Genomic DNA, 24,195 nt, shown 5'->3' with positions numbered 1-24,195 from the left:
TTTTACTGTAAATTCGCTGGATTTGTTATTTTAAATCAAATAATTATACACTGTGGCATTTTATTTAATAATCGAACATGCACTGTACATTTGTTTACAGGTTAATTTTTTATTATTATTAAAATACAACTTTTTACACATGAAGCTAAAATTTCTTCATGAAGTTTTAAATTATTTATTTTCTGTTTGCATTCTGAAAGCAGTTAGTGAGGCAAAATCATGTATAAATATTTCTGATTAGGTGCAGATTATGTTTATTAGCATCAGCCTTTGTGCATGGCAGCGGCTCCTTTGGCTTGGATAGATGACGCTGAAGTGCGTTCCAAATTACCTATATTTATTAGCCATACACCTTTCAACCCTCCGAAGTTCTCACTCTGGAGGGCAAACCCTCTAAAGGGATTAGGACATAGGGATGAGCCCTTCGGAATGGCACGCATGTTGGCAGATTCACTTGTAGGGTTGCCACCTCGGCCTTGTAAAAATTTATATTTAAGAATTATATTTTATATTTACATTTAGATTTAACATTTGGATTTAGATTTAATTTATTTTACAAACGGCACCCCATATTTGTGTCAGAGGAAATTTCTCCGCACCATTTTGTTTACACTTGGAGAGTTTTTATATTCATGAAAAGGTTAATTTACACGTTGCCCAGTCCATACACAGAGATATTAATTCATGCTTCAGAACGTCTGTAGGGAGCGCAGAGGAAAAAAAGCTACTGTTAGAAAATCACGCAAGCTTGGGGCTTTTTTGTTTCAAGTTTCAAACTGAAGTGTAATATTTTGTATTATTTGTTTTTACATTTTATTCTAATTTCATACATTCTATCTACAAGTTCAAAAGCCACTACACTATAGTGAACAGCAGGTGGTGCTGCATGAGCCTTAATAGGATAAACATGCACTAAACCATAACCATAACATTAAGACATTAAAGTAATAGTTCACCAAAAATGAAAATTCTCTCATCAGTTACTCACCCTTATGTCATCCAAGATGTGTATGACTTTCTTTCTTCTGCTGAACACAAATATTTTTAGAAGAATATCTCAGCTCTCTAGGTCCATACAGTGCAAGTGAATGGTGACCAGAACTTTGAATCTTCAAAATGATCACATAAAGGAAACATAGAAGTAATACATATGACTCCAGTGGTTAAATCTGTATCTTCAGAAGTGATATGATAGGTGTGGGTGAGAAACAGATCAATATTTAAGTCCTTCTTTACTATAAATCTGCACTTTCCCTTTCACATCTGAAAGTCACATGTGGTGCCTGTTTAGTTTCACTTTCAGGGCTGAAAGTGAAAGTGGAAATTTAATGTTGGTCTTTTTCCCACCCACACCTATATTGCGTCTGAAAATATGGATTAAACCACTGAAGTTTTATAAATAACTTTTATGCTGCCTTAATGTGCTTTTTGACCTTCAAAGTTCTGGCCTCCATTCACTTGAACACCATTCACTCAAAGGACCTCCAGAGCTGAGATATTCTAAATATCTTTGTTTGTGTTCAGTAGAAGAAAGACATACACATCTAGTATGGCATGAGGGTGAGTAAATGATGAATTTTCATTTTTTGGGTGAACTATCCCTTTAAGTATGTGAATTCACATCTGTTGAAATGTATGCCCATGTTTTTCAGTGTAATAAAGACAAATTGACATAATTCTGTTACCTTTGTGAAAAACCTTATGCCATGAGAACTCTTCAAGAAATATGATTTGCACCTTAGAGATAAGCAGTTTATTATTTGTTATTATTATACATCAGTGATCACACTTGAAAAACACTGATTCCAAGACAAATACAAAGTGCTTTGAAATGGGGATAATTAAAATTTGTGTTGATATAATAAAGTAATGCTTCACATATACAACTTATTTATTTTTTAATTCTAAAGCACAATTTATTATTTTCAACAATTTCAAAGAAAGAATGTTTAATAAACAGCACAAATACTTCTTCTGCAACCTAAACAACAGCAAATAAATTCAGAGAGAAAAGATTTATATTTAAGGAGTAGCGAGGGAATGGTAAAAATAAAATAAATTACAACGTTTACAACGTAAAACATGAGTAACAAGATTTACTTTTTAAAATGTTGAGATGGAGTGCATACTGGTCCCACATCAAATTATAGTCTAATTTGGACAAAAGAGAGTTTCCCATCAGTAAGGTCTGTCTCTGTGGTCGTGTCTGTGCTCACCCCTAAAAACATGAGAAACAGAGGCATTTAAACATATAAACTCAGCAAAAACATTTATTTTAAAGATAATTTTGTAAAAATCCAAATAAATTTACAGATCTTTGTTGTAAAGGGTTTAAACAAAGTTTTCCATGCTTGTTCAGTGAACCATAAACAATTAATGAACATGCACCTGTGAAACGGTCGTTAAGACACTAACAGCTTACAGACGGTAGGCAATTAAGGTCACAGTTATAATAACTTAGGACACTAAAGATACCTTTCTACTGATTCTGAAAAACACCAAAAGAAAGATGCCCAAGGTCCCTGCTCATCTGCGTGAGCGTGCCTTTGGCATGCTGCATGGAGGGATGAGGACTGCAGATGTTGCCAGAGCAATAAATTGCAATGTCCGTACTGTGAGACACCTAAGACAGCGCTACAGGGAGACAGGAAGGACAGCTGATCCTCCTCGCATTGGCAGACCACATGTAACAACACCTGCACAGGATCGGTACATCCGAATATCACACCTGCGGGACAGGTACAGGATGGCAACAACAACAGCCCGAGTTACACCAGGAACGCACAATCCCTCCATCAGTGATCAGACTGTCCGCAGTGGGCTTAGAGAGGCCAGACTGAGGGCTTGTAGGCCTGTTGTAAGGCAGGTCCTTACCAGACATCACTGGCAACAACGTCGCCTATGGGCACAAACCCACCTTCGCTGGACCAGACAGGACTGGCAAAAAGTGCTCTTCCCTGACGATTCACAGTTTTGTCTCACCAGGGGTGATGGTCGGACTCACATTTATCGTCGAAGGAATGAGCGTTACACCGAGGCCTGTATTCTGGAGCGGGATCGATTTGGAGGTGAAGGGTCCATCATGGTCTGGGGTGGTGTGTTACAGCATCATCGGACTGAGCTTGTTGTCATTGCAGGCAATCTCAATACTGTGCGTTACAGGGAAGACATCCTCCTCCCTCATGTGGTACCCTTCCTGCAGGCTCATCCTGACATGACCTTTCAGCACGACAATGCCACCAGCCATACTGCTCGTTCTGTGCGTGATTTCCTGCAAGACAGGAAGGTCAGTGTTCTGCCATGGCCAGCGAAGAGCCCGGATCTCAATCCCACTGAACACGTGCAAGTGCCTTGGTGGAAGAGTGGGGTAATATCTCACAGCAAGAACTGGCAAATCTGGTGCAGTCCATGAGGAGGAGATGCACTGCAGTACTTAATGCAGCTGGTGGCCACACCAGATACTAACTGTTACTTTCAGGGACACATTATTCCATTTCTGTTAGTCACATGTCTGTGAAACTTGTTCAGTTTATGTCTTAGTTGTTCAATCTTTTTATGTTCATACAAATATTTACATGTTAAGTTTGCTGAAAATAAAAGCAGCTGAAAGTGAGAAGTTTCTTTTTTTGCTGAGTTTATTTGCCATCACGTATAAAACCTTAGCATACACTTATGTATCAAAGTGAATAGTGTATATTGAAAGCCAAAGTTGTACAAGTTCACGTTTGTTCTATAACAGCCAAAAAAAAAAAAAAAAAAAAAAAGAGCAATGCACATCATCGAAAAACTTACCGTGAGTCCATCTTGCCAGGTCCGTATCCTCCCCAGTCACCTCGTCTCCCTCCTCTGAAGCCCCCTCGATCACCACCACGGCCACGGAAGCCACCTCGATCGAAACCGCCTCTGCCCCTATCCCCACCATAACCACCTGTAAAAACAAATTCCTTAAAGCAGGAATCTACTGTCCGAGTAAATAAAGCCAGATGTTACCTCAACATCTTAATTTTAGCCTGAAAGTTCATCTTTACCTCCCATCGGTGGCATAACTCCTCCACTGCCCTCAGGTTTGTCAGCTTTGCACTGATTGCACTCATTTCGCCATGAGAAGTTCAAATTACCACATGATCTGTACACATATAAAATAGAAAGTGTAATAAATTACATATCTGTGTCAGCACACAGAAAATATGTATCTCTGACATTTATCTACAGTCAGTTAAAAGCTTAAAGAGGCCCTATTTTTGGGATTTTACCTTTCCTTTAGTGTGTAACATTGCTCTTTGTGCATGTAAAATATCAGCGAAGTTACAAAGCACAAAGTCCACACAAAAGGGAGTTATTCTCTCCCACAGACAACACTGCTCAAGAACTACACAAAACGGCTGGATTGTAGTCCAGCCATTTCTTCCGTAAAGTATGTACGTCACTATGTAACACATTTGCATAATGCCCGCCTAAGGGCTACTTTGGCCCACCCTCAAACAAAGGTAGTTATAGCCGAGGCCAGGATGAGTTGGGTTAGTGTTGTCGCCATGTCGAGATGATGCTGTTCTTCACTGCGAAAGCAAAACCTCTTTGTTTGGACTTCCAAAGGCAGACAAATTGAAGTATCAGTGGTTAAAATTTATTTTTACCACTATTCCTCAGCAGTACAACCACAACCAATGCCGGATTTTCAAGACGGTTACTCCTGAAAGATGGTGCAGTTCCCACAAGGACAATCTGGTGCATCAGGATCACAACCTGTAAGTATGCTTGATTATTTGTGGATTTATCTGCTACTGAGAGTTCAAATGCAGAGTTTTGTGTTGTAGCTACGGTGTACACCCAGTGCACAGCTGTAGGCCTCTGCTAACCTGCTAGCTAATGTTATTGTGTTTGAATAGTTTTGCTAATCAGCTGCGGGCCCACTTTTACCTACAATTGTGTAGAATTATGCAGATTGTTTGTCGCAATTTTATTACGGGTTTGAACAAGTCCTTGTGGTGGCGTAGTGACTCGCCTCAATCTGGGTGGCGGAGGACGAATCTTAGTTGCCTCCATGTCTGAAACCGTCATCTTATCATGTGGCTTGTTGAGTGCGTTACCGCGGAGACATAGCACGTGTGGAGGCTTCACGCTATTCTCCGCGGCATCCACGCACAACTCACCACGCACCCCTCTGAGAGCGAGAACCACATTATAGCGACCACGAGGAGGTTACCTCATGTGACTCTACCCTCCCAAGCAACCGGGCCAATTTGGCTGCTTAGGAGATCTTGCTGGAGTCACTCAGCACGCCCTGGATTCGAACTCGCAACTCCAGGGGTGGTAGGTCAGCGTCAATACTCGCTGAGCTACCCAGGCCCACGATCTCAAGAGTCTTATTATGTAATTGCAAGCTGTAATGTTACAGACACTATCCACGGTAGTCCACGGCTAACTTGCTCACTAACCGGGAGTAAGCCTCTGTTCTCCGTTCATATCTTGGACAAAAAAAGTTAGGCTACACCCATTCCAGCAAAAGATGAATAATTTAGATGCACTACGTGTCTTTTACTTGAAGCTTTGTTAGGTTCACATTAATCAACAGTGTACTTGTAAGAAAGCTACTAAATTAACTTACCACTGTGAAACGTACTGCTCAAGTCATGCTTGCGAAGGTGGTTCGGGTCGATCAGCTTGTTCTTCCAAACATTCATTATTTCATTCATTTTCGGACTCTGGCTAGAGCTGGTACGGCAAAAACCGACACCACTGTTACTATAGTTACAGTAGTTTTTACATATGCTCAGGATGACTCGGGAGCTGAAACTCAGTTATGGTAAGAGGCATTACATTTCCCACACGCGCTCTACGCGGTTGACCAGTCACAACAGACTAGACCAGCTGACCAATCAGAGCAGACTGGGCTTTTCGGAAAGTGGGGCTTTAAGGAGACAGGAGGTAAATCAGAGCATTTTGGCCAGAGTATGAAGAGCGGGGAAATGTACAGCATGAGAAAATTAATGTGTTTTTTGAACATTAAAGCATGTAAATCTATTCTAGTAGACCCCCAAAATAAAATTACGAACCTATAAATTAGCATAATATGGGCTCTTTAACACTCCTATTGCGTTCAAAATCTGCATACACCTTTTGCATTGGCAGGTCAATTTTGACCCGGTGGAATTCAAGCTTATAAAGCATTCATAACCCGATGGTTTTCATCTAAAACTATATTGTAAGTCATTAATAAGTTCTTAACTGTTCATACATGTAAAAACAAAAAAATATATACGTTAACTAACAAATATAAAAGTTATTAATTAATATGCCATTTTGTAAGAAATAATAAAATATAGGAATTCTTTGAAATTTCAAAATATACATTACCATCAAAACCAGTGTGATACATGTGAAGACATGTGAAATGTTAAATTGTAACTAAGTATAACATAATATACAATTTATATTAACATCTAATGTAAGAATTACTAGTAACTTGAATGAATGTCCCATTACTCATAACTGCTCAATACAACTTGGTGGTTAAAAGTTATGAAATTAAACCTCATCAAAACAATTGTACAACTCAAGTATACAACAATAATACTTCTTTACTATGATTTTAAGCAAAATCTATTCTATTTACTTGCATGAACTGCCGAATGTTGATGCATGAGTATGCTGTAAGCTGGTTCTGCATCAGATGGTTGCAGAGTAAAATGTGGACAATTTCCTCTTTCAAGCCCTATTTAGACTAATGTGTGCTTGAACATAATCTTGCCACACCCCCTTTAGGCCTTAGTACATTTGATTTAGTTTATTTGTTATGATTGTTGCATCTGTCATGTCTGTTTTGTACAGGAAAATGTGTTTGTCTGTATGTGTGTGTGCATGTTTGTAAACTAGATGCAATCCCTGTGAGAGACAAAAAAAGTGTGTGAGAGAGTCTGGGAAAGAGGCTAAATGGAAGTGAAGTGTTCATAAGAAAAAATCTAATTCATAGATGTACAAAACAAATCTACATAATATCATGTGTAAAGCCACAATTGATGCCCAGGTCAATTTTGACCTTTATATAAAAAATATAAGCATTTAAAAACAAATTGTTACATCTCAAACAATTTTATTTAAAAAATCTGAAAAAATGTATTATGTGTATTTTGAGAGTCTTGACAAAGTCACAAAGTTTGGTTCCTGTACTAAAAACTACGTGGTATTTAAAAATTACTATCTACCTCTCCCGGGTCAAAGATGACCTGAACGCAATAGGAGGGTTAAACCAACACTTACAGGTTTGAACATTTCCAGTCCCCTGATCTCTGCTGGCCACCACCACCTCCATTGTTGCCTGGGAAACCACCACCATTACCACCACCTCGACCTCCCCCAAATCCCCCACGGCCCACTGGCCCTGCAAGCAGAACAATAAACAATTCCAAAAAACATGCAAATCATAAGAACCTAAAATACCACTTAAATACAATGCAGAGAATTTATCTTACCTCCTCGACCACGACCACCTCTCATGCCTCCACCACCTCGTCCAAAATCAGCCCTGCGAGTGGCAAAGGACACCTTGATTGGGTTTCCATTGAAGTCTTTACCTGTGGAGAAAAGTTGTAAAACAAAGTGCCATTCAGAAGTCTGAATCCACATGTGAATATGCTTCTATTGTGCATTTTTCTAATGTAATATAGCTTTTCATAACATAATTATATTATCAGCATAACCATTTGAGTGAAAAAATCAATTGAAAAATTAACATGAATTTCAGACTTTTTATTAGGTTTTTTGCTATGTTACCCAGCATGCACACAGAAAATCTGAGCTTTCATACAAAGGAGTTAAAGGGGTCATGACTTGAGGAATCACATTTTCCTTGATCTTTTGACATATCATTGATACTGTAAGTTTCAGAACTGAAAACGTCCTTCTTAATAGAAAAAAAGCATTTATTTAAACCAAGCTGTAAAAATGTCTCGTTAGGACTTAGTGGAACTTGTGACGTCACAAGGATGCCTATTGCAATGCCTATTTTTCCATCATTGCACACTTAGACCCGCCCACTGGTGGTCAGTCAGTCACACAAAACAGAGAGATGGGCCTGTCATAGGAGATTCATCCAAAGTGGACACCATGTGCCTGTCTGGATTTAAATGTTTTTCTACATAAACATGCATAGATGAATGGTTTTAACCGTTATCATCCATCTTGCGCCACTTTTAAAAGACGCAATGTCAAGCTATATCTCTGAAAAGGATCCCCCATTGACCAGTTTTTTGTCTTTTGTAAACACGCACTCGATGGATGTCTTTGATTATATTGCCGCGTTTCCGGCGAAGTGTGCCGCGTTTAAAAAGTGGCAAAAACGCATCTCAATCTGCTACTGCTAGAGATACACATGCAGTCCTGTGTGTAAACATACACCAAAGATGTGAGATATGAAGACCAGTGTCTCTGCTTTGGTCAGTTGAAGCCGATTGAAGCACCCAACATCTTAGTGGATTGTGTTACGTTTGTGTATTCAGAAGATTTCAGTGTGAACTTCTGTGTACAATATGATTCAAGCTTTGCAAAGGAACTGTTATTGAAAGATGGGGCAGTTAAAATTGGACTACTGGACAAAAAACTGTAAGTAACCAATTTCATTTATGAATATTACATGTGTCATATTCTGTTCGATAGGTTATGGTGCTGCTTGAGTGAACAGTTTGATACATTCAAATGAAATGTGTTGGGTGTATGTTGTGTTAACCCTGAAATCTAGTTTTATAATGTTGTGTGGAGTTGGTTCATTTTCTTCAGATTGCGTTTCAAATATGCCTGTATTGGAAGGTCTGCATGATGTTAGCCAATCACAACAGTGGGCGTTTACATTGAAGTCTTAAAGGGCCAGGCAGCTTAAAACCGAGTGTTTCAGACAGAGGGCCAGAGACAGGGTGGAAAATTATTATATATTAATAAATTATGACTGTTTGGAAAAAAAAAAAAAAAAAAAAAAAAACTTTACTAACATTTGTTACTAACTAACAAATTATTTATTGAATGGGATTAATTTATAGGATGAATCTCAGTTGCCTCCGCGTCTGAAACCGTCAATCCACGCGTCTTATCACGTGGCTTGTTGAGCGCGTTACCGTGGAGACGTAGCGCTTGTGGAGGCCCACGCTATTCTCCACGGCATCCATGCACAACTCACCATGCGCCCCACCGAGAGCGAGAGCCACACATTATAGCGACCATGAGGAGGTTACCCCATGTGACTTTACCCTCCCTTGCAACCAGGCCAATTTGGTTGCTTAAGAGACCTGGCTGGAGTCACTCAGCACGCCATGGATTCGAACTCGCGACTCCAGGGGTGGTAGTCAGCATCAATACTCGCTGAGCTACCCAGGCCCTAATAAATGTATTATTTAAAAAAAAAAAAAACATTTCATGACCTCTTTAACATGATATATGTCACAAATTTGCTTAATTGATTATTGACTACTGGTTATTAAGAAATGGTGCAGAGTATTAAAAATGTCTTATTCATTTTACATAACATTTCTAAATCCTAAAACATTGTTTATTTCCAGGTTCAAATTAGAATTAGAATTTTCAATGTGGACTCTTTTGAATGGCACTGTAACTTTTAATTGCACAGAATTCCTTGGAATCAACGAAAGAGGGTTAAGAGGAACCGACGCCAACCCTGTCTAACAAGGAAGGCAGATAATGTATGCTCTCGCATGGTCTATTTCAACGCACCATCAAACCAATCAATGGCAGCTTTGGCAGAAGGGGGGTCATCAAAGGAAACAGTAGCCTCTCCTTTCAGCTTCCCTGTCTCTCTGTCTGTATACAGATTTATCATGGGCAATCCTGTCTTTTTATTGATCTGTGAAAGAGAATGAGAATGAAAAAAGTAATTAGTGAGAAAATGGGACCCAATAGCTGCTTCACAATGTTTCTTGTGCCCTCCTTTATTGTGTACCTTGATGATGCCGATCTGTTTGAAGAAGTCTGCTACGGAGTCCACAGTATAGTTGTCTCCAAGACCTTGCACAAAGATCGTGTTGTTGTCAGAGTTTTCCTGGTCCTGCACTATAACAAAAGATTATAAAAAACATCATACCGGCTTGACGGTTGCTAAATATTGTGTGTAATGGACAATCGTGCTATTTGGCATGCAATGCATGGTTTTACTTACTGTTGGGCCCACCAGCTCCATGATCCCGGGGTACTTTGAAGTGAAGAAACAGTCATTAATATTGAGCATGTGCACAAATACACAATTTACAAAAACAGTCAATCATTCTACTCATTCCAAATCTGACTTTTCTTCTTTGGCTCATACACCTACTATACATACTAGAACAACTAGGAACTAGGATATAGAGAACAGTTATGCAAACCAGTAGCCACATTTCTGACTAAATGACAGCAATAAACACTATAAATTTCCAAAAATGTGGTTTTGCAAATAAATGACAACTTATCCAGTTTGAAATTCAAGACTGGCCAACATTTAAAAGGACTATTTACTCTTGTGAAAATGCAGTAAACTGTGTCTGTACTATATCTGCTGTGCAAATGACAAATAAACAAACTTAACTTGGAGGAAATTCTTTCCTCTGTAGATGGATTTATCCTTATATGCAATCTGAAATATGTCACATAAACTCCATACTCTCTTTTATATCACAACTACTCACAGTACAAGTTGTAGGGTGCAACCAAAACAAAAAAAAAGAGTAAGTATGGAAGTAAAATCCAACATTGTCACTGAATCCCTTCAATTGAATTTCTTATGGCTTTATGGATTGTCCCAGGTGAAGGTCAACATTTTTCTACAACCACAAGTAAATTTCCCAGCCATTGCATTGTATCACTTAACAACACCACAGATTTTTAAAGAGATTACAATTCTCTACATTTCCTTCTCACTCATCAGAATATTCACTTTACATTTTACAGGTCTACTCAAAAGGACAACAATAAGAATATAGGGTTGACTTAAAATGCTGTACTTCCAGTATTCAACTTTAGAAAATATGAGTTCAATACCAAAGTTTTGCAGGCTTATAGTTTTTTTTTTTTTTTTTTTAAATTAAATCCATCATAGATCCCGAATATCCAACAAAAATTGCTTCCACATGAAACCCAGAAGCATTTTCATTGGATTTGACTTTATATTGAATGAACTTTCCTTTGTTGAAAATTGTCTATTAGCTAATTGAGCTAGCCAGACAGATATTCATCAATACCTTGTTTTACTGTAACCAGAGATGGTGTGGTGAACAAAAGAAAGTTGGTTTCAGACAGATGTCGACATGTTCAAACAATTATGAATATGTTGCACATATGCTTCAAATCATACCATATATTGTGAAAACACGTGTATTACATGTGTAATGTTGACTTCCATCTCCAGGCCAGTTTTTATATATATATATATATATATATTTTTTTTTATGTTCTTCACATGTAATTTTTGTGTTGTCTTGATTTATTCCTCATTCGGACCTTCATCAGACCTCTTTCGGATCTTAAAACCACCACCGTACAGATGGCCCAACAGGCACAAAAGTATTTAGACAACCTCCAGAAAGCAGTTTAAGCAGTAGGGTGCACTAAAAAACATAAACTCAAAAAAAAAAAAAAAAAAAAAAAAGGAAAATCTTCAAGGTAAAGTCCACCATTTTCATTGATTTTTAGATAAATCTCCCAGTAGTCAGTACAGAAATGTTTTATCTGAATTTTGATGAATGCTCTGAATATTCAATATTCTCCCACAGCCTTTGAGAAATTTCATGTTTTGTCAGAATAGCTCAGCCGATACACAATACAGCCACCACATAACAAAACTGCCACAGTAGGTGCAAACATGAAAGATCAAGCCCCAAATTGTAGCACCTATTGTTGCACATCACCTGTTCACTCCCATTAGGTGTCTTAACCAATACATCAACCATCAACGGCCTTTTCGGCTATAACAACAACCGTTTTTACCACATTTGAGAGTACATTCAATTTGATTCTACTACATTTCCGATTCTAGAATTTCTAGATCTAGTGATTGACGTGAATATTATCTGGAGGTTAAAAAAAAAAAAAAAAAAAAAAACGTCTTAAGAGAGGAACATTGAAAATGACTCCAAGTTTCTTAGGATGTTTGACAAGTTATTGTGCATCGCAACTTCTCACAAGGTGAATGAGAGCAAGTACTTGAATGCTGAACCACTTAATCACAAGGTGCTCTATTATAACCATTTTCAGACAACACAAATGTATTAATTTACGAAAAACTTATATAGGATATATTTTATGATATATAACACTACATGGAAAAATGTAAATCTTAAATTTTCTTCCACCTACTTATCTTTTCTTCCACCATACATGATTAGAATGTTGTTGCTAAATGTATTAAGATTCAGTTGTTAAAACTTTACCACTTATTGTCCCACAAACGTTATCCCTGTGAATTGGTAACAAAATTCATTTCAGGGTGTTCCTTGTTTTCAGCAGGGGGCAGTAAGCAAAACTCCAGCTGTATAGGTAATGCACAGCTGTACAGAGAGCAAACCGCATTCCGGCTTGCTCAACACTATCAACAGCAAATAATGAAAATGTGTTCTTGCGTTCAAACACAGCTGGACGGAGCACAATGGACCCTTTTCACAAGTCCAGGTTCACAAAGCGGATGTCATCATAGTTGGATAAACTTGAATGGGGGACCACAGAAAATTTAATTTTTGCTTACCCATTTGCTCCAAAAGCAAAAGTAAAAAAAAAAAAAAAAAAAAAAAAAAAAATCAACAATTAAGAAGAGAGAAACAGGCCAAATTTTCTGTCTCTCCCTCAGCAGCTGTGTTAGAAGCCTCATCGCAGCTATGGTAACTGATTTTTTAAACTTATTCCAATGTAATACAATACAAAGTACAATATTATAAATGTACACTTTTATATTTCCAGTTTAAAAAATATTTAAAGTTTGCTCCATTTACGTTTTTTTTTTTTTTCCACCCAATTTGGAATGCCCAATTCCCAGTGCGCTTTTAAGTCCTCATGGTCGCGTAGTGATTCGCCTCAATCCAGGTGGCGGAGGATGAATCCCAGCTGCCTCCGCATCTGAGACCATCAACCTGTACATCTTATCACGTGGCTTGTTGAGCATGTTGCCACGGAGACATAACGCGTGTGGAGGCTTCACGCCATCCAGAACGAACCACATTGTAGCGACCACGAGGAGGTTACCCCATGTGCCTCTACCCACCCTAGCAACCGGGCCAATTTGGTTGCTTAGGAGACCTGGCTGGAGTCACTCATTACTCCCTGGGATTCGAACTAGTGAACTAGCGAACTCCAGGGGTGGTAGCCAGCATCTTTTACCACTGAGCTACCCAGGCCCCCTACTCCATTTACATTGTTAAAGAAGGCAGAAACCCCTCATAACAGGTCTGTGAAAATGGTCCATTCCAAATGCAGGGATCTCGAGACATGTTTTTTTCTGTTTCAAACTAACTTGATAGTGACCTAAAATGCTGTTTATGATGCAATAAAACCAAAGTGAGGTGCCCCAAAAGCGTCCATCTGGTACATGCGTACATTGACATCCTTAGAAAAGCCCTTATAATAAATCTATCTCAGACAGATTGATGAATTTAATTGCAAAATGGATTGCAGTGGACTGTAGGCCTACGATAGGCTTATGTTCAATAATATACAAATAAAGGTTTTGGTAAATTACCATTTCTCTGTGACATGACCAGACCCCCACTCCTCCCTCTAAGACCAGGCACTCTTTAAACCCCTTAAGTTCCTTGTTTAAAGAGTTTGTCACTTACCACCAAACTTATTGAATCCTCCACGATCGCCCATTCTGATGGAGAAGGAGAGAGACAAGCGAGACGAATTGAAGGTTGATGAGGGTGGTGCCCCATTTCAATCTTGAGGCTGGAAAGGCCCCACCCTTTAAACAAAACTTTCTACAAGCCCCCTTTCTTTCCTGTCCCCTCTCACTAGGTTCATCTTTGATCATAACCCATAAAGGCTTCTGGAAACCCTTTTGATATTCCTTCCTGAAGTCATGCAGGCCCTGTGTCATAACCATTTGGCCTATTTCGCTCTAAAGAATATTTCTCACCACATCTTTCTTTAAACATGTGGCTTTTCATTCTTTTCAGTGCATCAGTGGAATTTTTTTACCAAATAAATGATTATCTTTTATCAGATCAAAGGCACTTCTTAGCCCAGGACCTTTTCCCATTGTGCTCTAAGTGTTAGCGATGTTCTAATTCTTTGCGCAGAAACTGCATACAGGATTTTATTCAGTTTCACTTTTATAGTTATACAGAAATAACTGAAGTTAACACATTTCCCCTTTTTGGAATGATTCTGTATTTCCATATTGCTTTTCAATGTAACATTTGAAGTTACCATTCTTTAAAGCAAAACCATTTTTCTTCCACTGACGTTTTCGTTTGAATTTTTAGACACACATTTCTCAAATTTACTCTTGACTAATCCTCACTTTCCCAGTCCCTTTCTTCAACAGTTTTCTAGACCCTTTGTGTCTCTGTTTTATCTTCTTCAAAGGGAAAAGCATAAAATCGCAGAACCTTGCAGAAAACAGCCTAGGAGAAGATTTAAAGATTCATTAAAGCATTTAAAGCAACACATAATAATCCTGCAGAACAAGTGTTTACATGACAGCACCTCAAGGTGTGGACCAAAATGTGTGATCACAGCCTACCGGATAAGTCTTAGATCACCTGCTGCTCGTGTCATAGTGTTTTATGTGTTATAGGAGCAAGCTTTGATCATTTGTAAATAAAAACTTTCCAAATTTGCTTCAATAACATTGATCAAAATCATCATTAAGTGGTCATATTTAAATCAAGACCAGCTCATTAATTAATTTCATAAATTACAAATCTAACTAAATGTTTGGTTTGTGAAAATGTCAAATGCAAAATGCCTACTTTTTTAAAACAATATTTAAAACGTTATTCACACACTATTTATATTTCATGACAGTATCCAACTCAGGAAAACTACAAATAAAATGGGAAACCACAAGGCAATCCATTTTTATTTTAGTGCAAAAAAATGTCACTGAAAACTACAAACAAAACATTTGTAAACTGTGACCACAGTTTTGTAAGGTTCTATCAGGCATTTTGGTCGAAAATGAGTGAAGCACATACACCTACACAGCGAATGACACTACATGCTCTTGTGTGGTTATTTTTGTATTTTTCTAAATTCTGGGAGTAATATTTTTAAAAGTTCTATCACGGACATTTCTGAGCATATGGGGCCCTAAGCAAATTGACACCACAACACAGTCTTCAACAAATTTAAATATGTACATTTATAATTGGAATATATTATTTACAAAAAATGCAAAAATAATAACCAAATTTTACGTAAATTACCAATAAATATCTATACAAATAAAAATAGAAGACTATAAATAACAATAAATAACTATATACAAAAATTATATAGGCTCAGGGCAGTCGCTTACACCGCATATAACTAGAGACTGCCCCGTGTTTAGTCTATGTCTGCTAGCCAGAGTGGCAAACAAAACGTATCTAGGGACAGACAGAACCTTATAAACTAATGTCACAAACTACTGATCCCTAAATAGGGTGCTTGGCCCTTTGTATCCTAAAAACACCCTACTTCTGTTTTCATGCAATGTGGGCATGTCAAACCAAACATATGATATGATGCTCCCAAATACAAAAAGGTAAAATTATCTTTGGATCAACTTTTTGTCACAGGACTAAATGTCCAAACCCCTAATTCATTCATTTATTCACTGTTTTGTCCAATAACAGATTCTCATTTAAATAAAGACCTGGTGATTCATTGCCATTTCTGATCAGTTTTGGTTGAATTTTATGTGAACCTTAGGCTCATCTTGAGATGAGTGAAGATGAAGACAAAGTTCACACAATTTCAATTATATTCAGCAAACTTGCATCAACTTAATGTGAACATGAGGATCAACAATAAATCATAGATCTGACCATTCTGGCTCCAAAATGGACAAAGTATTCAGTTTCACTTCTTGTCAGTGTTACGGTTTAATGCAGATCATAACTTCATACCCCAAATCAAGACATTTTACCTTTAATTAATCAAGGTCTAGGCCACCATTTATTTTCAGCCCAGCCAGTTTAGATGTGCATATGGTGGAACCCTTTCGTCTCCATTTTAAATTGAACAAACAGGTAAACCACTTACCATGATCACCTTCACAACTTGTCCAATACTGTGTAACTTTTTTTTTCTAAAGCTGTTGCTTTTTCCCTAAACAACACACTGATATACAGTTGAAGTCAGAAGTTTACATACACCTTAGCCAAATACATTTAAACTCAGTTTTTCACAATTCCTGACATTTAATCATAGAAAACATTCCCTGTCTTAGGTCAGTTAGGATCACTATTTTAAGAATGTGAAATGTCAGAATAATAGCAGAGAGAATGATTTCAGCTTTTATTTCTTTCATCACATTCCCAGTGGGTCAGAAGTTTACATACACTTTGTTAGTATTTGGTAGCATTGCCTTTAAATTGTTTGTACTTGGGTCAAAATGTTTTGGGTAGTCTTCCACAAGCTTCTCACAATAAGTTGCTGGAATTTTGGCCCATTCCTCCAGACAGAACTGGTGTAACTGTGTCAGGTTTGTAGGCCTCCTTGCTCGCACACGCTTTTTCAGTTCTGCCCACACATTTTCTAGCGGACTGAGGTCAGGGCTTTGTGATGGCCACTCTAATACCGTGACTTTGCTGTCCTTAAGCCATTTTGCCACAACTGTGGTGGTATGCTTGGGGTCATTGTCCATTTGGCTTTTTTATGATGGTTTTGGAGCAGTGGCTTCTTCCTTGCTGAGCAGCCTTTCAGGTATGTCGATATAGGACTTGTTTTACTGTGGATATAGATACTTGTCTACCTGTTTCTTCCAGCATCTTCACAAGGTCCTTTGCTGTTGTTCTGGGATTTATTTGCACTTTTCACACCAAACTACGTTCATCTCTAGGAGACAGAATGCATTTTCATCCTGAGCAGTACGATGGCTACGCGGTCCCATGGTGTTTATACTTGCATACTATTGTTTGTACAGAAGAACGTTGTATCTTCAGGTGTTTGGCAATTGTTCCCAAGGATGAACCAGACTTGTGGAGGTCCAAAAAAAAAAAAAAAACATTCTGAGGTCTTGGCTGATTTCTTTTGATTTTCCCATGATGTCAAGCAAAGAGGCACTGAGTTTGAAGGTAGGCCTTAAAATACTTGTGTTGGGCCTCATGTATTCCGATAGAAGACAAAGGAAGGCCTAACACAGTCGTAAAACCTAACTCAGGCCCCCACATAAGTCATAAATTATACTGATAAAAATCCAAAATCAAACAAAGGGAGTCCAAAACAGACTACAAATCCCATGAAGCCTTGCTCACTATAGGATCGAACTCTCAACTCCTATTGGTTGAGGCACACAACAGAACACACTTCAACCATGACATCATCAGGAGTAGAAATACCTCTGAAATGCTTCCGGGATTTGCTTCCAGCAACTTTGCTCGCCGTGTGTAGACGCAGCTCATCGCTGCTCTCAGGTGCAGCCTCGTGGCACAAGGAAGTAACGTCCGACTTGAAACTGTGGCCATACAATCTCCATCTCGCTGGACGAGTTGAGATTACTCTGTGTTCCATCGAACACTCTAACTGATACGAAGGAGACCGCCGAGCAATCCGCATCTTCATCTGTTTGCCTGCAGAAGTGAAGAGATAAAAGATATCTCTTCCATCTTCAATCAAGTCGACGTCGCTAATTTCTCCGCCAGCCCGCCGAGAATCAGCAGCCGTACCGCCCGCCGACAGAGCGAGGAAACGGCCTCCCATCATCACCCGAGCCTCGAGGAACCAAGTCTGAGTTAAAGGACGGAGGAAAACACATTCTACCTGTGTCCTCATGCGATTCAAGTAAGAGGTTTACGTCTGGGCAGAGATAGAATATTATAGTGTGTTATTCGTGTGTACCGAGGTTTTTGCTTGTACAGTTTACGGACCTCCATATCCGCTCATTATTAATACTCAGGGTATTAATTATCACAAATTTGATTTGCTGTATTGTGGTCCAACCACATTGGACTGTTGTGCATTTCCGCCATCGCAGGTGAGACCGGCAAACTGAGTTTATCCATTAAAGAATCAATGAACACGGAACGGTTTACGAGCCGTCTACCGCGTCTCTGAGTGATAAACTAACAGCTGCTTTCTCTCCCAAGATCGCGAAATCGGCTTTGGGGCCGTCACTTATTTCTCTCTCTCTCTCGTACTAACCACACACATACATACACACACACACACACACACACATCTTATGTGTTATAGGATTATTTTAGTTTCCATATCTAATCATATCACTGTTTAGTTTGTAGTTGTAAGTCGGAAGTTTATTGACTGCATTGTATTCATTATTAATTGATATTACTGCATAAATAAACTGTTATATTACAAAGAGAAGTGTTTTGGTTTGTTTTGCATACGCCTGTGTCATGCTGACGGGATGTCAGTGCTCGGATTCAAGCCTTCATTCATTGTTTTCTTCCGAAAATCGATATTCTTCGGATGTCGATTTTCCTAAGAAAACAATCTAATATTGAAACTGTTATACTATCTGGTTGTTAGTCCCTGATTCCAGGGTGGTGCCCCGTCAATGTTAATCCTTATTAATATTCTATTGATTTTTGATAATTGATAATTATCTTTGATGATTGTTGAATTTGAATGATCAATAAGCTAGTGTTAATTTTATTTAAAGTTTCATTGATGTTAACAATTAATGATTATCTTTGATAATTGTTGATTTAAAGGATTAAAAAAGCTAACATTGATTCTCATCAATGTTCTAATGATTTTAATAATTAATAATGGTCTTTGATAATTATTAATTATTGCTAATAACCAAACCTGCTCCTAAACGTAGCGCACTACATTTACTGGAGCCCCATATGAGGTTTTAATTAGTTAGATTCAATTAATTAATTTAAATATTAATTAATAACTAAAGAAATAATTATTAATTATTTCTGATAGTAACACTGATCTAAACAACCAGTAAAGCCCTACACTTCCACAGGTACACCTCCAATTCAGTACACCTCCTATCAGAAGCTAATTGGCTAATTGTGTAAAGCAGGGGTCTTCAACCATTTTCAGGCCAAGGACCCCTTGGTGGGTAGAGAGATGGAGCCGGGACCCCTGTTACATATTGTATAAAACTGAGTGTTGCGTTTTATGCCTATACAAATGTGGATGGTAGGCTACCAAATTATTGTATGTATACTTCATGATGTTTACATTGCAAATCCATTGAAATAATCATTAAATGCTGCCCTGCTGTAAAGACCAGCTAAACCCAGCATAAGCTTGTTGGCTGGTTTCAGCTGGTCGCCCAGCCTGGTCATAGCTGGTCAGGCTGGTTTAAAGGGGTTTTGAACCCTTTTTTTAGCTGGTCATGCTGATCTTAGCTAGTCAGGCTGGTCAGGGTGGTCTTAGTTGGTCAGGGTGGTCTTGGCTGGTCTCCCAGCCTGACCAGCTAAAAAGTGTTCAAACCCCCTCTGAAACCAGCAAACTGACCAACCTGGCTAGGCTGGGCGACCAGCTAAAACAGCCAACCAGCTTAAGCTGGTTTTAGCTGGTCTTTTCAGCAAGGATGTAGAGCAGGGGTCAACATTTTTGACATGAAGTGACATTTTTAAATTCCTCTGTAAATCCCTGTGCCAAACCTCCAAAAAGAAAGAAAAATACAGACACACAGACAGACAGAAAGAAAAACAGATACACCCTGTCCATGCAGAATAAAAAAAACTTTGTCTTCATCTCATGTGAGTGATCAATTTTATACATACATTTTTAAATTACTGTTGATTTCACTGAGTAACAGTTTGTAATGAGGAAAACAATGACTGAGTGCATTTTTAATTATGTTGATTAGAGAGTAATCGTCTTGTGTGTGTGGAACGTCAAGGACCCTGTAAGCCATCTTTATAATCTCAGTAGTACCAACGCAAAGCAGATGCGTTTACTCATGCGACCCTCCACTGCAGCGCTGCTGAACCTGATGTGTGTAGCGCTTTGAGAGGCTCGTGATAAGCAGTGGTCATGTGAAGGATTTGTCCGTGCTGCGCACTTCTGCTGACTAGCGCTGTTTAGTCACTCTTTAATATTTGGTATGCAGCTGCGAAGGATTCAACATGCCGATAATTCGTACTCCTGTCTCTCGCTGTCACTCACGTGCGAGTGAGTGAGTGATTATTACAAATGCCACCAATGGTGGATCAAACAATAATTTGCGGACACCCTGCAGTACAACGCAGTCTCCCTGTTGAAGACCCTTGATCTAAAGGCTTGACATAATTTTCTGGAATTTTCCAAGCTGCTTAAATGCAAAGTTAACTTAGTTTATGTAAACTTCTGACCCACTGGAATTGTGATATAGTCAATTAAAAGTGAAACAATCTGTCTGTAAACAATTACTGGAAAAATTACTTGTGTCATGCACAAAGTAGATGTCCTAAACGACCTGCCAAAACTATAGTTTGTTCATTTTAAATCTGTGAAGTGGTTAAAAATTAGTTTTAATGACTTCAACCCAAGTGTATGTTCTGATTTCAGCTGTATACAGGCGGACTGCATATGATGAATGAGATTTTTGAAGAGCAGGAATGCATAATGTTTGCTTACCCCATTCCTCCTCTGCCCCGAGGTCCTCCACGACCACCTCTGTCAAACCCACATGCCCCTCGACCTCCAAAGCCACCACCTCCACGGCCACGTCCCCCTCTACCATCCTGGCCATATCCGCCATCCTGACCACCACAGCCTCCTCCTCCACTACTACCACTCATGGGTGGGGAATCCTGATTGTAGCCTAGAATTGAAATAAGGTTTAAAACCTCTCAATTTATCAGTACTTTACATGTCTAAACTTCAAGACATCCATTGCCTCAGCACTCTAAAATTTAACTACGCTCTACTAAGTGTTTTGAGGACCTGTATTCCCTGAACACAAATGTTACATTTATTTTCTATACCAAGATCATGTTATCAGTTATGCCGAACATAACTCTTAAACTCACCTCCCTGTCCATATTGATTTTGTTGCCCATAGTTTTGAGGTGAAGGAGAATTGTAGTTGGGGGACCGGTTGTAAGACCCTCCTCCATGCTGAGAGGACTGGTGTTGGCCCCCACTACCCCCGTATCCACCACTCTGCCCCCCACTTCCACTATAACCACCGCTCTGACTTCCATAACCACCCCCACCCTGCTGCTGCCCATAGCCAGACGACTGGGAGTTAGTGCCGTAGTTACTGAAACACAAAATTAGTTATAATCTAAAGAAAACCCTAGCCATTTAATAATAATAATAATAATAAGACAAAGAACAGCAAAAAAATAAAGCCTGCACTGAGCTCAATCAATATAAATGAAGTTTAAAGGGATAGTTCACCCAAAAATGAAAATTCTGCAATCATTTACTCACACTCATGCCATCCCAGATGTGTATGACTATCTTTCTTTCTTCTGCTGAAAAACGAACAATGATTTTTAGAAGAATATCTCAGCTCTTTAGGTCCATACAGTGCAAGTGAATGGGGTCCAAAACATTGAAGCTCCAAAAAGCACATAAAGGCAGCATAAAAGTAATCCAAGTGACTCGAGTCGTTAAATCCATGTCTTTAGAAGTGATCCAATCAGTTTTGGGTGAAAACAGACCAAAATGTAACTCTTTTTTCACTATAAATCTTGACATCTGCACAATCCTTGGTGATCATGATTTCAAGCTTAATACCACTTTCAATGATTGTGCCAAGAGACTGCAATGGCAAGATGTACATTGAAAAATAAGTTACATTTTTGGTCTGTTCTTACCCAAAATCAATTTGATCGCTTCAAAAGACATGGATTAAACCACTGGGTTCTTATGGATTACTTTGAATGCTTGCATTGTATGGACCTAAATAATCTTCGTTTGTGTTCTGCTGAAGAAAAAGTCATACACATGTGGGATGGCATGAGGGTTAGTAAATGATGAGAGAATTTTCCTTTTTGGGCAAACTATTCCTTTGATGTAAAATCTACAAAACGTAAACAAACAGATTTCAGACAAACTCAGATCCAGATTTATAGACTAATACTCACCCAGAGATAGAGGAAGGAGAAGACTGATTCTGGTTATAGCCAGAGTAAGAGGACTGCGGGTTGTATCCTCCACTTTGAGCTGGTGGAGGCTGGCTGGTGGTACTGTAGCCTCCAGAGCTATAGGACTGACTGGACTGAGATGGGGGCTGAGACCCATATCCACCTAAAGGAAGATACGGATTTGAAAAAGTTAGCCAAACCCGGCGACATTAGTCAAATGTATTATTCTGCAAACAGCATTTCCAGAGTATTTAGAAGTGTGACTGCCACATTAAAAGATCAATAAACTATCGATTAAAAACAACCACACCTGACTATAAATTATAATCATGTAACGAACAGAAATAAACAATACCTGATTGGGACTGTCCATAGTTGGATCCATATCCACCCTGATTATATGGAGCAGAGCTGCTCTCTGAATTCTGGTTGTAACCTCCTCCATAGCTCTGTTGGCCAGGAGGTTGACTGTAACTCTGACTCGACTGTCCTCCATAACCACCATATCTGGGCACATCGCAATTAATTAATTATTTCCATGTAAAATGTGTGCAATCATTCAATCTTATGACGAAACTATGGATGTTAAACAACTTACCCATGGTTTGAAGTTTGGGCATAATCTAAAGGAAAAGATATCAATAGATAATGTTCATTATAGGTGTTGGCTTTTCTTGGATGTGTGTGTGTGTGTGTGTGTGTGTGTGTGTGTGTGTGTGTGTGTAAATATTGGCATCTGTATTGACATTTATTCAAAGTGGTAGACAGAGGAGATTAGTCTATTAATACAGGTAATACTAGGCAAGCTGTCAGCATAATAAACGAATGTGAGCGTTTTTGTTTTGTCGGGTCGCTCGCAGTGAGTGTATGTAGAGGAAAGCCAAATAATTAATCTCTTGAAACATTTTCAATTGGTTGTCTCGTCTCATGCTAGGCTCAGAGTAAATGTAGGTCAGTAGCACAAATCAGCTCATAGTGAAAACACGGCAAACAAAATGGCGGAAGCCGACATGTTCTTCGTTTTTGCCTTTTCACAATAAAACATAAATGCATCGGATATGCATATCGCTTTATTACATTTCCCATTACATCGCTAATTGTTTTTGGCGCGTGCGATTGACAGGTTAAGATGATAGAAGGTACGTTTTGCATCACAGTGCCGTGATTATTTAAACAAGGTCCTAAAGTAAAAAACGAAATATGTCACATTAATCTCTTACCATTTGTCGCCATGATTGCGCGTGACGTCCTATTTAGGAGCTGATACAAAACGCAGCTTATTTATTTGGCCTGTCCCGGTAGTCACCTTTGGCTTACAATATCAAATGCGCATAGTGATGGAGAGTCGATTCCTCGACTCTGACTCGTCATAGAATCGGAGTCAACTCAGATACAGGAATCGATTCTTTTGTTCGACTCCGTAACTTTATGAACAGAACGTTGTGATTGGCTTAAAATAATGAATTGGCGTTCTTAAGAACCAATCACATCCCCTACAAACACCTGTTGGTTGGTGGGACACCACCTCACTCATCATGTGCGTTTGAGTGAGAGATGTGCGTGCGTGCAAAAGAGAGAGAGAGAGAGAGAGAGAGAGAGAGAGAGAGAGATTTGAAAACTTTCGGAAGTTTGTGTAGTATTACATCAATGCAAGAGGCAGTGGTTGGAAAAGTAGATTCTCCCAATTTGTCTAGTTTCTATATGACAATGAAATTATTTCCGACCCAGCCTGTTTCTTGTTATTTTCCCTCTTAAAATTGGATATGGGCAGCAACTAGGGAATGAAATTGTTACCGGTCATTTTAAGGTAAATTTATGCAATGTCTAATGCGATTAAAGACTGCAGTCTTCACAGGGCCATCGTCAGAACATATGGAATAGGAAACACTTATTAACTTACAGGTAAACTAGTGATATTTTATCAAAGCAATAACCACACCAGTATATCTTAATTAAACCCACTGCTATTTAATCTGTTGAGTTTAAAAAGCTGCCGTTATAAAATTTTCACCATACA

At 38.7% G+C, this 24,195-nt stretch overlaps 1 protein-coding gene across 2 annotated transcripts; it reads right to left on the bottom strand.

Moving 5' to 3' along the window:
• Positions 1 to 1,738: 1,738 nt before the first annotated feature.
• LOC127451804 (RNA-binding protein FUS-like) lies at positions 1,739 to 23,542 on the bottom strand. 2 transcript variants are annotated; one of them, XM_051716750.1, is made up of 15 exons: positions 23,399 to 23,542; positions 22,777 to 22,801; positions 22,534 to 22,685; positions 22,179 to 22,341; positions 21,114 to 21,346; positions 20,719 to 20,905; positions 13,800 to 13,834; positions 10,160 to 10,192; positions 9,944 to 10,053; positions 9,718 to 9,847; positions 7,470 to 7,571; positions 7,258 to 7,378; positions 4,029 to 4,126; positions 3,793 to 3,928; positions 1,739 to 2,218 (listed from the first exon to the last, which is right to left on the bottom strand). In XM_051716750.1, exons 1-15 carry the CDS (start codon positions 23,409 to 23,411, stop codon positions 2,179 to 2,181), a joined length of 1,578 nt encoding a protein of 525 aa, XP_051572710.1. In that variant the 5' UTR covers positions 23,412 to 23,542; the 3' UTR covers positions 1,739 to 2,178. The 2 variants fall into 2 exon arrangements, with proteins under 2 accessions (XP_051572710.1, XP_051572712.1); XM_051716752.1 differs by lacking the exons at positions 21,114 to 21,346; positions 22,777 to 22,801; positions 23,399 to 23,542 and having other exon boundaries at positions 22,534 to 22,682.
• Between the last annotated feature and the right edge of the window lie 653 nt (positions 23,543 to 24,195).

This window comes from Myxocyprinus asiaticus, chromosome 14, assembly GCF_019703515.2.
Source record: "Myxocyprinus asiaticus isolate MX2 ecotype Aquarium Trade chromosome 14, UBuf_Myxa_2, whole genome shotgun sequence".
Lineage (NCBI taxonomy): Eukaryota > Metazoa > Chordata > Actinopteri > Cypriniformes > Catostomidae > Myxocyprinus > Myxocyprinus asiaticus.
The sequence above is the reverse complement of the archived record's forward strand: the minus strand, read 5'-3'. Positions and strand labels throughout refer to the sequence as shown.

Excerpts from the sequence above, each read along its gene's own strand:
- LOC127451804 (XM_051716750.1), bottom strand. Across the intron at positions 7,572-9,717 it reads TGCCATTGATTGGTTTGATG|GTAAAGACTTCAATGGAAAC; the intron begins GTGCGTTGAAAT and ends TTTTCTCCACAG. Across the intron at positions 7,379-7,469 it reads AGGTGGTCGTGGTCGAGGAG|GGCCAGTGGGCCGTGGGGGA; the intron begins GTAAGATAAATT and ends TTCTGCTTGCAG.